Source organism: Vipera ursinii, assembly GCF_947247035.1.
Source record: "Vipera ursinii genome assembly, chromosome: 1".
NCBI lineage: Eukaryota > Metazoa > Chordata > Lepidosauria > Squamata > Viperidae > Vipera > Vipera ursinii.
Genome location: NC_139512.1, coordinates 172,541,927 through 172,558,845, shown reverse-complemented (window position 1 = coordinate 172,558,845; position 16,919 = coordinate 172,541,927). Strand labels below are relative to the sequence as shown.

At 38.7% G+C, this 16,919-nt stretch overlaps 1 protein-coding gene across 1 annotated transcript in view; it reads left to right on the top strand.

The window, feature by feature from the left end:
• The window catches only part of DNAH7 (dynein axonemal heavy chain 7), a gene marked incomplete at its 5' end in the record, with an annotated part of 161,860 nt that overhangs the window by 118,263 nt on the left and 26,678 nt on the right, over positions 1-16,919 (top strand). The window contains 7 exons of the mRNA XM_083349744.1: positions 412-597; positions 4,843-5,006; positions 6,541-6,695; positions 8,250-8,440; positions 10,322-10,455; positions 11,747-12,082; positions 14,639-14,765. Coding sequence (XP_083205870.1) covers positions 412-597; positions 4,843-5,006; positions 6,541-6,695; positions 8,250-8,440; positions 10,322-10,455; positions 11,747-12,082; positions 14,639-14,765 — 1,293 coding nt within the window. The remainder of the gene's footprint in view (positions 1-411; positions 598-4,842; positions 5,007-6,540; positions 6,696-8,249; positions 8,441-10,321; positions 10,456-11,746; positions 12,083-14,638; positions 14,766-16,919) is intronic.

Here is a 16,919-nt window from a genome sequence, read left to right as displayed (position 1 = left end):
ACATTGCCCTCCGTTTTTCCATCTTGGGGTTTCAAGTATAAAAACTTTTCTATGATGATGATGGCGGTAGTAATAATAATTAGCAATACATACTGTATATAATATTTTCATAAGCATTGAAAGTAAAGCCTGGTCTGACGGGGTGGGGTTGGGTTTTTTTAAAATTAGTTTTTAACTTAATATGTATTGATTTTATGGGCATGATGTTTAATTGGTTTTTAATGGATTTTTAATTTTTGTATCTGATTTTTATTGTGTATTGCCCTGTTCACCGCCCTGAGTCCTTCGGGAGAAGGGCGGTATAGAAATCAAATTATTAAATTAAATTAAATTAAATTAAAGCATGTAACTATTTGTAGTAGCAGCATTACCTGGGATGGCTTTGCTTCAAGTTTATATTTTGATTTTAAGGTTGACCTGTGTAGCAAAAAGCTAGACCGAGCAGAAAAATTACTTGGTGGCCTTGGGGGTGAGAAAACCCGTTGGAGCCAGGCAGCTTTGCAACTAGGAAAACAATATGTCAATTTGACAGGCGATATCCTCATCTCATCCGGCATTGTAGCTTACTTGGGAGCCTTCACGTCAAACTACCGACAAGTAAGGAATGAACAAACAATTGAATAAATGTATGACATTTAGTAAGCGAAATGCTTCTGCAGCAAATAAGCAATAGTTTTTAGTCAATATCCAAACATATACCTTTACCTCAGCTTGAAAATAAAAGCATTGTTATGAAAACAACATAGGAGAAAATTATGAAGGTATCATTGTTTTTAAAAAAACCTTTTTAAGATAGTCATCTTTAACTGTGGTACACCATAACTGCCAACTAATATAGACTATTGGTGGGATCTTTCCTAAACTGGGCCTTAAGTAGTATTGGATTGTAACTCACACTATCTTTAATTGTTGGCAGTTATTATTGGCTAGAGCTGATATATTATAATTCAACTATATATGGGAAATATGTTTTAAGGAGAAATGACCTGTATTAATCTTGAGAGGTTCCATATACAAGGACTGCCATGCATGCAATTCAGCATGAAAAAGAATACATGTTTGACTTGCAGTTGTTCCTGACCTTTCCATGCAGACTTGGATATAGTCCTTTTCCAAAACTCCAAAGAGACACTGTCAATTAGTTGCAGACAATACAGAAATAGAAGGACTGATGGCCTGCAGTTCCATGAGCAACAGCTTCTTCCCTTTAGAATCTGCAGTGTTTCATAAGAAAGCTGTCAAGTAAAATGTTTTTGCCTGCAGTAACTAAACTGAAGGACTATAGCAAAATACTTGGAGAAAACCATGGATGCTCAGGATTTCGCATGTGTTTCAACTCAATTTCTTGGCTTATTTTTGAGCTGTTCATAAGAACAGCTTTCTAAACTCGCAAGGCACCGATAGGCTTAGTTACACATTGTATTCTCCGTATAAAACACTTCTTAAGGCTGATAAGGTACACCATGTGGAAACGTGTGTAAGTATCCTTAATAATTCTTGGTATTCTAAAAAGTGTAGGGCATTTAGCCATTTAATTTTGATTTTCATATTTCTGAAATATGAAACATAACAGATTCTAACCTCAGCCCACAAAACAATTTGTGACTGTCTCATTGGAAGCCATGGGAGATTTTAAATCTTTTCCTAGTTTCAGTGGGAATTAATCATAATGCTTTAGCTGGATCAGAGCTAATATACATAATAATTCAGGCCCATGGAGGTTAGATTAAGATTATGACTCTCCCAAATTGCAAACTATTTCTGCACAATTATGTTTTTCTTCATTAGACCAATGCAGCCAATGCAGCTATTAAGAAAGCATAATAGAACTGAGACATTTATAAGGATGATAATAAAAAATGTTTGATACTTGAATCCTCCATTTTTTGTGTGGAAGGGAAGCATTGTACAGTCATTTACATTCTTCTGAAATTCCTCCATCCATAAACAATGTTCTTTCCTTTGTTAATTTCTTAATAAATAAATGAGGATTTCTAGAGTGTAAGTATGAAACACGAGCAATAATTCTGGTAGGAAAAAGAATTGCATATTTTTATGTTTGATTTTATATCCCCCACAAAATAGATTTAAGTTATTCCAATTCTCCATAGTTAACTTGATTTTATTAACAAGTGACAGGGAATTATCCTTAAATCAATGTTTTGAGCTGGAGTTGGAATTATTGCCTAAGAAATTACAAAGTTCTTTGAAATGTTATTTTACATTGTAACCAGTCCCCAAGTTCAACATTTCAAACAGTGCAGCTAACTTATTCCATGGCGTGACAGGTTCTATGAACATATAGGCCAGGGGTCTTCAAACCTGGCCCTTTTATGACTTGTGGACTTCAACTCCCAGAATTCCTCAGCTAGTGTCATAAAAGAGCCAAGTCTGAAGACTCCTGATATAGGCCGTATGAATAGGTCCTTCCAGTTGATTGACTTTAAAATGCTTAACTGTTCTCTGAAGGCATATTCACTTCCATTACTATTTAAGACCATCCAGTTTAGTTTCCTTAGTTCCTTATTTCCAACTTTGTTAATGTAAAAATGTTCTGTCTTAAAAGTAATTCTGTTTTCTACCTACTATGAATTATATTCGTTTCTGTGGGAAAGAAGTAGTTGGAAAAGCTCTGCCTGGATATTCCTGTCCTTCCCACAACAACCAACCTCCATCTCTGTGGGAAGGATTCCAAGGAAAAGGAGGGTAAAATCAGATGACTTCTAGCTGTTCTGCCTTCCTTTTCAGTTCTCATTTTCATCTTTCCATGAGAAAAAAGTAAAGCAGGTGAAAAGCTTGCTTTGCTAGAATTTTCTGCTTCTCTTGCACAAATATTCAAAGCTACCAGTCTCCAGGTTAGATTGTTAAAAGAATCCTGATGCTTTGCCTGCAAACATCTTTTTTTAAAAAAAGTATTAGATTACATTAACAGAAAAACAAAAGCATCAACTGCATCAGAACACATTATTCATTAACAGTTTTGTGCATATTTGAGTATCTCCCCCTGTGCATGATCAATAATAATAATAATAATAATAATAATAATAATAATAATAATAATAATAATAATAATAATAATAATTTTATTTGTATACCGCCCTTCTCTTGAAGGACTCAGGGCGGTGAACAGGGCAAACATATAAAAATACAAAGATACAAAAGTTTAAAAAGAATTAAACGACTACCCAGGCTAAAACAATAGGTAAAAATATTTACAACAATAAAATCCCAACCCATCCCCCATCAGGCCAGGCCAGCTTGTTCGAACAAATGAGTCTTCAGATAATAATAATGATAATAATAATAATAATAATAATAATAATAATAATAATAATAATAATAATAATAATAATAATAATAATAATAATAATAGTGTTGGAAAGGACTTTGGAGGTCATCTAGTCAGGCAGGAAACCCTATACCATTTCAGACAAATGGCTGTCCAGTCTCTTCTTAAAAATGTCCAGTGTTGGAGCATTCACAGCTTCTGGAGGCAGGTTGTTCCACTGATTAACTGTTCTAACTATCAGGAAATTTCTCCTTAGTTCTAGGTTGCTTCTCTCTTTGATTAGTTTCCATCCGTTGCTTCTTGTCCTGCTTTCAGGTGCTTTGGAGAATAGCTTGACTCCCTCTTCTTTGTGGCAGCCCCTGAGATATTGTAACACTGCTATCATGTCACCCCTCGTCCTCCAATAAGTCTGTTTCAATCATAGCATGATCAGTTTTCTGCTGTTCAGCAGATTTTGATATAGGCTGTAAGTCGCCTAGAAGGATTTTATCCCCAAAATGATATATATATATACCTGACTGATCTGGATGAATGATATATACCTCTGATCCATCTAAACTAGATGCTGAGAAATTCCAATTGAATATTGCACACTATTATGTGTTTTGAGAGCTTTCTAGATTGAGCCTAGAAGCGTACCCAGTCATACTGTTTAATAGCTGAAACAATTATTTTGTGCTGTAACTTTTAGTGTCATAACCTGTTAATTAAGGCCTTTTGCTTATGACTGTAGCTTTCACTGAGTACATGATGCCTAATCTTCAGAATATCAGGTGTGTACATCTCTCTAGATTTCCACCCTTGTTGATAAACAGTATTAGGGGGGTCTTTCACTATGTAGGGACGCGGTGGCTCAGTGGGTTAGGATGCTGAGCTTGTCGATCAGAAGGTCGGCAGTTTGGCGGGTCAAATCCCGAGTGCCGCGTAACAGAGTGAGCACCTGTTACTCGTCCCAGCTTCTGCCAACCTAGCAGTTCGAAAGCACGTAAAAATGCAAGTAGAAAAATAGGGACCATTACGGTGGGAAAGTAACAGCGTTCCATGCGCCTTTGGCATCTAGTCATGCCGGCCACATGACCATGGAGACGTCCTCGGACAAGCGCTGGCTCTTCGGCTTTGAAACGGAGATGAGCACCGGTCCCTAGAGTTGGAAACGACTAGCACGCATGTGCGGGGGAACCTTTACCTTTACCTTTACACTATGTACACTTCTGAGTTCACTCTCTGATTATGATGTTTCTCTCCAAGGGCATTATGGAAGAAATGGATAAAATCAGGGCTAATCGGATGGTGAAAGGCAAAAAAATGATCTGTTCATTTTAAGTTTCATTAAATAAATAATAACTAAAACATGTCTTGGGCATCATTTTGTAAATATTACTTTGTTGCTTTTTAGTAGAAGGCATCAGATTAAAAACAGTTAGAAGGAACTCAAATTTGTCCCAGCAAATGGTCAAGGCTGACAAGTCATTATTGATACTGCCAATGAGCCTCATAACACTAAAACCATTTTTCAAAATAGCTGGCCAATGTTTAGCATTTTTCCTTTCCAGAATCAAGCCCGGGACTGGATATTGACATGCAAAGCCAGAGGCATTCCCTGCTCGGATGATTTTTCTCTAACTACAACTTTAGGAGAAGCAGTGAAAATTAGAGCTTGGAACATAGCTGGGTTGCCTTCTGATTTATTTTCCATTGATAATGGTATTATTATCTCGTAAGTACAGAAACTTCAGATAAGCATAATTTATTTCTTTGGAGAGTGTTGTTTGCTATTTTCTACTTGTAGGGGTGCAATAAGATACTATTGTATATTTTTCATTTAAAAAACATAATATGCAGTGTTTGGTAGTGAAGCGCATGCAAAAGGTCTCGGGACATAATCCTTCACATTTAAAACATTGCTCTCTAAATTTTCATCCTGTTGGCTGATGAAATCTTAAATTACAAGCTAATGCAATTTCTGAATATGCTAGCTTGGAATGCCAGAAGAAAGCCAGGTTGAGAAGATCAAAAATGTCTAAAATCTAAAATGGCAGAGCTATAGAAAACCCTTCAGCCACTGGGAATCTGGTAATATGGGCCCCAAATAGCCAAAGTACTAACTCAGTGTTCATACTTTCCTTGGGTTAAATGCTTTATTGCTTTAGGAAGTTGCAGTCTTTAGATTAAAGCCCTTGTTATTTTTGTGTTAAGTATACGCAGAGATTCGAACATGAACTTGCTGTTTTGTAAGGCAACCTTTTCCAGTTGGAATAGTGTTCTAGATGCCAATACCTGCTTCCACTTCCAGATCCGTTCAAAACAAATGTTGTTCAATGCTCATTGAGAGAAGGAGGGAGGCTTGCTATTTGATCCTGCTCCATCCTGCCAATACCTGCTTCTAAAATCACCCTCAATTCCACCTTCCTGATCTTTATGCGTTTGTGGAAAGATGTGAACAGTGGCCTATAGCTATAGACTTTTCAATTCTTCAATATCGCTCGGCTAAACTGGATGATTAAGGCTGTTGACCATGTAGATTAGCATTTGCTTATAGAATTGCCCTTGTGTTGACTAGGGATCTGCTTGCTTAGCGATCTGGGGAGTGAAGGCAACACTGCACTGAAATGGAGACACAACTGATGAATGCAGGAAGGTCTCTATGAAAGGAATGTGGAGCATCCATTCATTTTGTTGGGTAGATAACAATAACTAGCATGGGAAAAAGGACATATGCCAGTGATTACTTCAAAAAGAGGGGACTTCTATTTTCCCCTTGGATTATATCTCACACGTTTGTGGACTATGAGATGCTAGCTTATTTCCTTTTGCAAGGGTCCAGAAAGTGAAAGCATAAAACTGGAAGGAAATAGGTAGGTCTTCAAAGGAAGTCAAGAGAGAATTCCTGACACTGTTCTGGCTCACAAAACACTTAATTTTTAATATCGGGATCTTGTAAATGTGTTCAACTACAAGGCACAGATCGATATTGTGGTTAAGGCATCTGGCTAGAAACCAGGAGGTCATGATTTCTACTCCCACCTTAGGCACAAAGCCAAGTTGGGTGACATTGGGCCAGGCACATTCTCTCAGCCCTAAGAAGGAGGCAATGGCAAACCATTTCTGAAAGATCTTGCCAAGGAAATTGGCGGGACTTGTCTAGGCAGTCTCTGAGAATTGGACCTGATTGAGTGGACATAATAAAGCCCCAAATAAATGTGCCATGCAAATTCACAAAGCTGAGGTATTCCATTGTTTTCTCTCTCCAGAAATGCAAGAAGATGGCCACTTATGATTGACCCTCAGGGTCAAGCAAACAAATGGGTGAAAAATATGGAAAAAGCCAACAGCTTGCATGTCATAAAGCTCAGTGACAGTGAATTTGTACGAACACTAGAAAACTGTGTTCAGTTTGGTACACCTGGTAAGCTATCAAGTCTTCAAAAGTAGATTTTTCTTGCAAATTTGCACAGTGCACAATTAATTTTTATAAGTGTTAGAATCATTTAGGTGTAATGTAATGTTAATGTTAACTTTATTGTCACTTTGAATGTACACCAATCGGCATACATCAAAATGAAATTTCGTTGCATACAGCTCTCAATGGGTCACCACCTCTGATATATACTCCTTGTTCGTGGCCCGCTCAACTTTCACATTGTCCATTTTAGTCTCTAGGGAGTGAACGATGGCATACAGGACAGATGGAAATGGGGCTCCATGTGGATTAGCCCTCAAATTCGCTTGTATTCTGACAACCTCGCCTTCTTTCCTTTTTCTGATCCTGACTCTTCCACCTTTTCCTTAAAGAGGCCTTGCTTCTTTTCGCCCCTGGAGCACGCTGCTGCCACCTCTAACTCCTCCAAAAGCCCCACTCTCTTCCTCTGGGCCTGGCGACAGCCTCATCCAGTTCCTTCACTCCATAAGCTCCAGGTCCTCTCCTCCTCTGCCTCCTCTGGAAACAGCCCTGATTTGCGATACAATAAATCACTAGGCCAGCAGTCAGATCTTGCTGCTGGTAGAACAAATTCAAACAGCGCCAACGACTTTTAACGGTCTCACCAACAGTTCCAAAACAACTAGCAACTCGCCATGCCAGCAAAGATTGTCGGTCGTATGTTACCTTAGTTCTACCATGTTGCTCAAACACATTAAAATCTTCCTGATCATGTGGCCTATAGCCCTCCCAAAACTATTCGCCTTCAAGAGCCAATGCAGCCGCAGCCATTCCAGGCGCCGCCATCTTAATACATCTTAATACATCAGATAGTAAACTATTTTACATTTCAAAAGGAAATTAATAGTCCTCCAAATTGGGAAAAACGTGCAGACAGGTGGGGATTTAGGACATAGTATCTCATCTAATATTTCTCACAATAATTATATCTTTGGCATTATACAGATTGTATTTTCCATATGAAGGACAAAATTAAAACCGATGGAGTTTGACCATATTGCACATATGTTCTCAGTTTTATTCATCACTTATAAGTTATAACATCTTTGTGGAACTGCTGGAATTTTCTCTTAATTCCTTTAGGCTTTGCTTTTAAAGGTATATATCTCATGACATGCTGATTCAGCTCTATACTTGGCCTTCATTATTTGTAGTACTTCCATCTCCTACATCCTTTATTTGTTCAACTTGCATAATTTTATCTCTTTGGACAATCCTTTTCAAAAAGAATAAAAAATTATTTTATTGGCACTATATTTCCAACCATTAATTTTCCAAATTTTGTAATAGAGGTTCCTTATTTTTTTCCTGTGTTAACATTACAGCTATCAGATTTTATTAGCGATAGTCATGTGTAACAGTAAAGATAGGCACTTGGAGTTAGATGGCAAATGTTTATATTTTCTACCAATTATTGGGTCTCCAAGACTGCTTTCCACTTTAGCATCATCTGTGCTTTGTGCCCTTTGTTTTTGCCTCTTGTAAATTTATGGTTTGTCTCAATTTCTGGCTGAACCAAAGTGCTGCTAGAAAATGTCGGCGAAGAGTTGGACCCCATTCTGGAGCCTCTTCTGCTTAAGCAGACTTTCAAGCAGGCTGGCAGCATCTGCATCCGCCTTGGGGATTCGACCATTGAATACGCTCCGGACTTTCGCTTTTACATTACAACCAAGCTGCGAAACCCCCACTACCTCCCAGAAACCTCCGTCAAAGTAAGCATTTTGCCTGGGAACCGCAGGTGATTTGGTTTTTGTTTCATAAGCAAGTGGACGGTCTTTATTAGCAGTACCACAATCCCTTTCTTAATCTTCTCCCTATGCATTTGCATGCATATATAATGCACATATAACATTAACGTGAGCAGATGCTTTTTTCCACTCTCTCCCATTGACCTACATGTGAGTGATTATGTGTATTATATATAATTTTAAAAATATTTAAGCATATTAATACTAATACAAAGTACCGAACAACGGGAAGAAGGCAGTAAAAATGACAAAGACTGAATGTGAATAGGCCATATATCTTCCATGGATGAATTTCAGGGGTTCCCCTATGTTCTGAACAGGTAGGTATTCATCTTCGACATTAACAAAAGTCAGTTCAGTCCAGGGTAAAGAATCAAGCTAAACCCCAACGTTAAATTAAAAGCTCCTCTATTATATTTTCTTTACTTTTTCCTATATTACCGTAAGAATCTCTTTATTGATGCCCTTTTCACTACACTCTGCCTCCCAACCTCTTGCTGCATGGGTGTCAAACTTGCCGTGTCACGTGATGTGTTGCGATGTATTGCAACTTTTTTTGCATTGCCGGAGCTGGGTTGGGCGCAGCCTCCACATGATGCAACCGGCCTGTGGGCCAGCAGTTTGTCACCCCTGTCCTGCTATGAGCCATGGTGGTGCAGTGGTTAGAATGCAGTATTGCAGGCTAATTCTGTTGACTGCCACGAGTTTGATCCTGACCGTCTCAAGGTTGACTCAGCCTTCCATCCTTCCGAGGTTGGTAAAATGAGAACCCAAATTGTTGGGGGAAATATGCTGACTGTGTAAACCGCTTAGAGAGGGCTGCAAAGCATTATGAAGCAGTATATAAGTCTAAGTGTTATTGTTATTGCTATTGCTAGAGGAATGTGAAAAACCCATTGTAATCCATTGACATCCAACAACTCTAATATTTGCATTTGCTTTTTGGGAGAGGGAAGGGAGTGGGAGGAACCAAACAGCCTCCATGAGGAAGAATAGAAAAAGCATCAAAGTGTCTTGGTTTCAGGATAGGGAAAACTTTGTGGAACAGGAAGCTGTAGGCAGGTGTTCCCACCAATCAGATTTTGCCAACCCTGCAGTTCCCAAATAAATGGGGCAAAACCTGTCTTGATAGCACTTTCTCTGGAAAAGCAGCTGAGCTGAAAGCTAGTTAGTCTATCAAAGTCCAACCCAGAGATTTTGCTTGACTGATTATGTGGCAGCCAAGTAATTGCCAATTCTTAATGACCAAATAGCTAGGTTTTCTCCATCATGATCTGTGCTAATCTGTTTTTATTAGGGCTCCAAATGGTCCCTTTGGGCATAGAATGCTGTTATTTTGTGGCCACTAGGTGGGAATTACTTTATGGCAGTCTTCTCCAACCTAGCACTTTCCATTTGTACTGAAAGTATAATTCCAAGAATTTTCACCCACTATCCACAAGTATGGGAATTCTAGAAATCATGAAAATATATTTTGGAAGTACTTGTTTGGAGAAAACTGCCATATGGTGAAGAGGACAACTTTCAGACAAAAGCAGAAGCTATTCTCTTCTCTTTCTCAGAAATGTTTGATATATGTTAGGACAGGGGTCCCCAAGCGCCATTGTTAGGAAGTGGGCTGCACTGCAGGTGAGGGAGCGAAAGCGAAACCATCTCTCCCCCCAGGTCTGTGGAAAAATTGTCTTCCACAGAACTGGCCCTGGTGCCAAGAAAGTTGGAGACCATTGTGTTAGAATCTAACATAGCATCCTAATGTTTAAGTATCTTATTTGGATGGCTGGAGATTACTACTGGGTTTGGGCTTATCTGGTTCTAATTCTAACTTGGAACTCTTGAAATTTTCAGGTAACTTTGTTAAATTTCATGATAACCTCAGAGGGGATGCAAGATCAGCTGCTTGGAATAGTTGTTGCAAGAGAGAGGCCAGATCTGGAAGAAGAAAAGCAAGCCCTGATCTTACAAGGAGCTGAAAATAAAAAGTACCAAATTATTATTAGATAGAAAATTATCTCAACTGAATGATAATGTTCTACAGAGAGAAAGTAATTAACCTACAGTAGTCCTGGGCTTACAACCATCCATTTAATGACCATTCAAATTTATGATGGCACTGAAAAAAGTGATGTACAACTGGTCCTTGCACTTAAAATCGTCACAATGCCCCTGTAGTCATGTGATGGCAATATGGGCTCTTGGGAACGGGTTAACACAATAGTTGCAGCATCTTGCAGTCATGTGAGCTGTGGTGGTGCAGTGGTTAGAAGGCCGTGTTGCAGGCTAACTCTGTCCATAGTCAGGAGTTCGATCCTGACCGGCTCAAAGTTAATTCAGCCTTCCATCCTTCCATATAGAGACTTTAGCATTGTAAGATGCAGTCACTGGCTTAGATGATTTTTATAAAGGACTTAGGCACCTTAATGGAGGTTAATGCAAGCTGTCCATGATGGTTATATGGAATCTCCTACTTTTTCAGAGGCTATTAAATAGTTTTTAAGGGGAAACAGGGGAGTGCCAATGTTTAATGTTGACATCTGGCTACTGCATGGTGAAGTACTAAATAGCTGATACTAGATCAGATTGTAGATGCTGTTTGATAACAGAGGCTTCTCTTGATTTATTTTTCTAAATACCGTAATAATGAATCTTTCTTGTGAGTGGACGCGTGAGAAGTTGATAAACATATGAAAAGTACAGACTAGGAAAGACTGCTGCATTCCAAAGTGGACTTCGTTATTTTTCAATTGTAAAATGCAGCTTAGAGTGGCAGCTGAGGGACAGAGTAGAATTATGAAAGATCTCTAGCCATTGAGAAGAGCAATTCAGACTTTCCCCAAGATTAGCGTAGATCGGAGAAATTTAGGAGATAGGGATTGAACTGAGCCCACTATTAATTTTTTCCAAGAGTGGAAAGCTCATGATTTCTGTAAAATGGGCTTCTTCAGCAGATGTACTCTATTATATTTTAGATTTTAATGAGGATTATGGAAGTTAAGTACAGCACATTTGGAAAGCATCAAATTAGGGAAAGCTGATGTAGAACTGTGTGTGTTCTGGAATGGGTCAAGAAATTGTTGTACAAAATCCGTTTTGTGTCTGTTTCCTCTTGGAAGTACTTTAAACTTTAAAGTAACTCTCAAAGATTTGTTCCCTCAAACCCACTTTTGTTTCTAAAGTAACTTAATATTCTATGGTCCCTCGTCTGTATCAAATCATATTTGGATTAGATAACTCAGAGGTTCTACAAGGTATTAATCTACCTCTCTGTTATAGACAGCTACAGGAAATAGAGGACAAAATTTTAGAAGTTCTGTCATCATCTGAAGGAAATATTTTGGAAGACGAGACTGCTATCAAGATATTATCCTCTTCTAAAGCTTTGGCTAATGAAATTTCAGAAAAGCAAGCTATAGCAGAAGAAACGGAAAGGAAAATAGATGTTGCCCGGATGGGCTACCGCCCCATTGCAGTTCATTCATCAATCCTCTTTTTTTCAATTGCCGATCTGGCCAATATTGAGCCCATGTACCAGTATTCCTTAACCTGGTTCATCAACCTCTTCATCATGTCTATAGACAACTCAGAAAAGGCAGATATTTTGCAAGAAAGGTATATGAAATAATTATGATTCTATTGCTGCTTTTACCATCTGTTCTCACTATGGAGCATCTAGCAGGAATAGGTGGATTGAGATTTTCTGTTTTTGTTACTTAGGCTATTAATTATATTGAAAAGCTCTACACAAAATATATTTATTCAGTTTATATGCTGCCCATCTCACTGTCGAGTGACTCTGCATGGCTTCCAGCATCATAAAACAGCAATATAAAACATAAAAACTTTGAACATTAAAAATTAACAAAAAAATGAGTAAGAAGGGAACCAATAGATGGAGATGGGATTTTCTTCTAAGTCTACTAAACAACTCCAATCTGGGACTGGAATTATGTATTAATCAAGCTACATATTAATCAAATTAGCATGTGTGTACTGATTTCATTGGATTAACTATGTGCTTTTCCCCCCACTCAACAAAAAGAGTATTTTATTGTAGTTTGAACCAGGGTGAGCAGACCTAGATCTGTTAGTAGAATTCCAGATTATTTCAGACTTCAGACTCCCACTATTTATTTGGTTAAAGTATTTGTATGCCACTTTCTATTTTCCAAGATTGTTCTAAAGGTATCAATGCAGAATGGCAATCATCTTAAATTATATCAGGGGGAGTCTGGGACATTGTGGATATGCAGGAGTGGATTTTTACAGAGAAAGAGTGTGGCTTTTGTTCTGTTCTGCTTCACAAAACAAGTCTGTTTTTTTAAGTTTTCAATGTTGGAGTTCTAGTAAAATGAAAACAAGGCAATGTATGCTTTTATAAACTGTTTTTAATATGCTTAAGGCTATATGAAGAGAGAAGTTGTTGTTGTGGGCATATTTTACCTGTGCAAGTTGGAGACCAAATACTTTGAAAGAGATAAATGCCTCACTTTGAAGAACTGTATAAGAAAGATGTGGAGCTGGGATTGGAACATTTCTAAGTTTTTCATTCAAAGCTTCCCCTCCCTCCCAAGTGTTCTTTAATAATTCAGTATAAATACCAAAACAAGCCTTAAATACCAAACCTTGAGAAAATTAGGCAGCCCTAGCTTGACTAATTTCAGTATCTTCAGTTAATTGGACACAGCATTCAAGTTGACTTTACTGAAAAGTCATTTAAAAAATAATGTGCTGTGAAAATTGAGTTCAGCGTTAGATTTCATGTGATATTCATTGGTAGCTTGGGACTGTTCAGTAATAAACACACCCACCCTCTCTGTACTTTTTGGGTGTTTGATTGCTTACTGTTTTCTTGTGTTTGGACCTATTTATCCTGACTTTGGAACCATTACTTACCATTAAAGTTGTTACAACTTTAAATGGGCCAACTATGTCTCTGGCAATGTTAACTGTAGTCAGACAAGGGTAGTGATTGTAAGTGCTCAGAGATACTGCTTTGCAAAACTACATGGGCCTGTCGGAAAGTGCAGTAACAGAAATTGAATACATGTACTAATAAAGGAGATTATTTGTAGCTCCAGGTTGACATGAGGGGTCCCTGGTGCTGTCTGAGCTTGTTTTCTTCCAGACATTTCATTACCCAAACTAGGTAATGAAACTAGCATTGTGGTAATGAAACATCTGCAAGAAAACAAGCAAGCTCAGAGAGTACCAAGGACCCCCTCATTGAATAAATGTGACGGTTTTCAAATGGACTGTATGGCAAAATGGTAGCATTCAATGCTTAGTTATGTCAGTCAGGTAACCACATTAAGCCATAATATAGCTTAGTGGGATGGGATGGGGGGAGGGACACAAATAACATGTGCACTTGCTTTTGGTTTAGGCCCTAGTTTGTTGTTAAGGTAATTGTTGGAGGAAAGACACTTTGAAATAACAGTAAGCAGTTCAGTGAAAGTGTTAACACAGGGCACATCTGCTGTAAAAAAAAGGCCAACAGCATGTTAGGGATGATAAGAAACTATTGAAAATAGAGGTGCCAATAATATATTTTTCTTATAGAAATTAATGCCATGACTACATCTGTAATATTGTGTGTAATTCTGGTTATTGCATCTCGAAAAGGATATAGAGGAGCTGGAGAAGGTTTGGAAGAGGGCACCTAAATAATGGAGGGGATGGAACAGCTTTCTTATGAGAAAACATAATATTTGTGAGGTGAATAAGAGAGAAGATGACTAAGGTTTACAAAATGATGCCTGGTATGGATAAAGTGGATAAGGATAGGCTATTTCCCCCTTTCCAATATATTAAAACCAGTGGTGATCCTGAAAGGACAGAAGAAAGCATTTTTTTTTTTTACAAAATATGTAATTCAACTTGGGAATTTTGGTACCACGGAGTGTAATGCAACCAGCTTGGCAGTCTTTAGAAAAGGGTTGAACCAGTTCATGGAAGTCGGTGGCTATTAGATATGAGCGCCTCTGAAGGGTATCTTCCTAAGAGGGATTAGTGAGCTTCCTTGTGCAGTTTTTTAAAAATAAAATCTTTAATTTTTTTTTAAAAGATTACTCCTGTAGAATTGAAATTTAAAGGATCTTCAGATTTGTGGCTGCCACAGTGCCGTCTTTTAGATCCCTTCTCAATTATTATTTTTTATACTTGCAGACTGAGGCTTCTCAAAGATCACTTTACTTACTCCCTCTATGTCAACATCTGCCGCTCGCTCTTTGAAAAAGACAAGCTGCTCTTCTCCTTCTGCCTGAATGTAAATCTCCTGAAGCATGATAAATTGGTTAGTGCTCCTAAAACACCTTACTGGGTGGGATTTTTGCATAATGGGGTACCTACTATATGTCTGATACTCTAGTTTTTTTTCACAGATATTTCTAAGCTCTGAATTCCAGCAGGAAAGTAAAAAAGGGCAAAAATGGTCAGACTTGCTTGTTTACTTTTAAAGAAACTTTTAAAGCAGCCCCTTGGCCCCTTACTGCCCCATTCACACATTTCCCAACGTGCTTCTTTCTGCATCCTCATCTTATCCTGCCATTCTCTCTGTTCATTGCACTGTTGCTCTCGGTCTCCTTCAGTCCTTCTCTTTGGCTTGCATCTAGCCTTGTATCCCTCCCTAATGTGTCCCTTTGCTGCTTGCTTGTTTTCTCCCCCTTGTCCTAATTCAGCCTTTACCAGAATCAGATCAGATCCTTCTTTTCTCTCCAAACAATTGTCTTTCTTTATCCCAGGATCCAGCTTCCTCTGCTTCTCTCACTCCCTCCAGAATCAGGCCCTCTGCTCTTCCTTATCTTGCAGCTTTCCTCCATTACTACTACTATAAAGGTAAAGGTTCCCCCGCACATGCGTGCTAGTCGATTCCGACTCTAGGGGCCGGTGCTCATCTCTGTTTCAAAGCCGAAGAGCCAGCGCTTGTCCGAAGACGTCTCCGTGGTCATGTGGCCAGCATGACTAGACGCCAAAGGCGCACGGAACGCTGTTACCTTCCCACCGTAGTGGTCCCTATTTTTCTACTTGCATTTTTTACGTGCTTTTGAACTGCTAGGTTGGCAGAAGCTGGGACGAGTAACAGGCGCTCACTCTGCTACGCGGCACTCGGGATTCGACCCGCCAAACTGCCAACCTTCTGATCGACAACTACTACTATAGGGGATGGGCAAAGGATGGGACAGGGCTCAGAAGTCCCCTACAGGGAGTGTATATGATGCCGTAGATTACTGAGTTGGGGGTGTGTTTACATTTCTATGCGTGTATGAATGTGGTTGATTTTTTATTAGGGACACTCAGTTATTCAGGACCCTTAGGTTTAACTTCCCACTTGACACAGGGATGTTTGTTGAGTTTAAGTTTATGGGGATAAAATTCTTCCCTTCCCCCCACATAAGCTGCCTTAAGCTACCAGGAAAAGGCAAGATGCAAAAGCAAAAAGAAAAAAGAAAAAAACCTTTTGCGGCACAGAAGGTATAGCAACCAACTCACCAAAATGTTCTCTTTCTAAAATACCACAACCAGTCAAAGTGATGTATTGTTAAGCATTTGGGCTCCTCTATTTCCTGGAAATATCTTGTTGATGTATGAATCTAAACAGAACAAGTGAGCAAAGTTTTATGAAGGACTGTGGAATAAGACAACTTAGTCTTTGCCTGAGTAAAAGTTCCTCAGGCAAGGGCTAACCCTTTTTTTCAAAAACAATTTAAAATGATGCATATCTTTGCAGATCAACATTAACACTGAGGCCCTCCTGGATGCTTGGTCCTTGCAGTTATGCTGAAAGACTAGACCAGAATCCCTAGTTTTACAGATTTGGAAGAATTTGATTTGATCCCTCATCCCCTCAGATTCAAAATGGTTGTCTTTGACCATGAAAGGGCATTGGTGTAGCAACCAACAGCTCCCATTTCCAGTAAGTTGCAGGGTTGCACTGAGAACACCTTGAAAGTTGAATCTTTGCGATTACTAAGCTTTCCTCCATTTGAGTTCAATTATTATTATTATTATTAATTTAATTTCTATACCGCCCTTCTCCCGAAGGACTCAGGGTGGTGTACAGGGCAATAAATACAATAAAAATACAATTTACAAAAGTTAAGGTAAGAATTAAATAAAAAGCCCAATTACAATAAAAATTAATTAAAATTAATATTAAAATACCCCAAACCCATCAGACCAGGCCGGCTTGTTCAAATAAGTAAGTTTTCAGGTCATGGCGGAAGGAGCGAAGGTCAGGAGCTGTCCGGAGCTCAACCGGTAAACGATTACAAATTAGTAGCATTGCCCAAGGAAAATCTGAAGAAGAAAGAGTTCTCCTCCCTCCACTTGTTTTCTCTTCAATATTTGCATGATTGTCCAGGGTAGACATTAGCACATAAAGGAGGCCTCAAGATAAGCAATCAGCTTCCAATCAGATGCAGCGCTCAACACATTTGGAAAAATACAG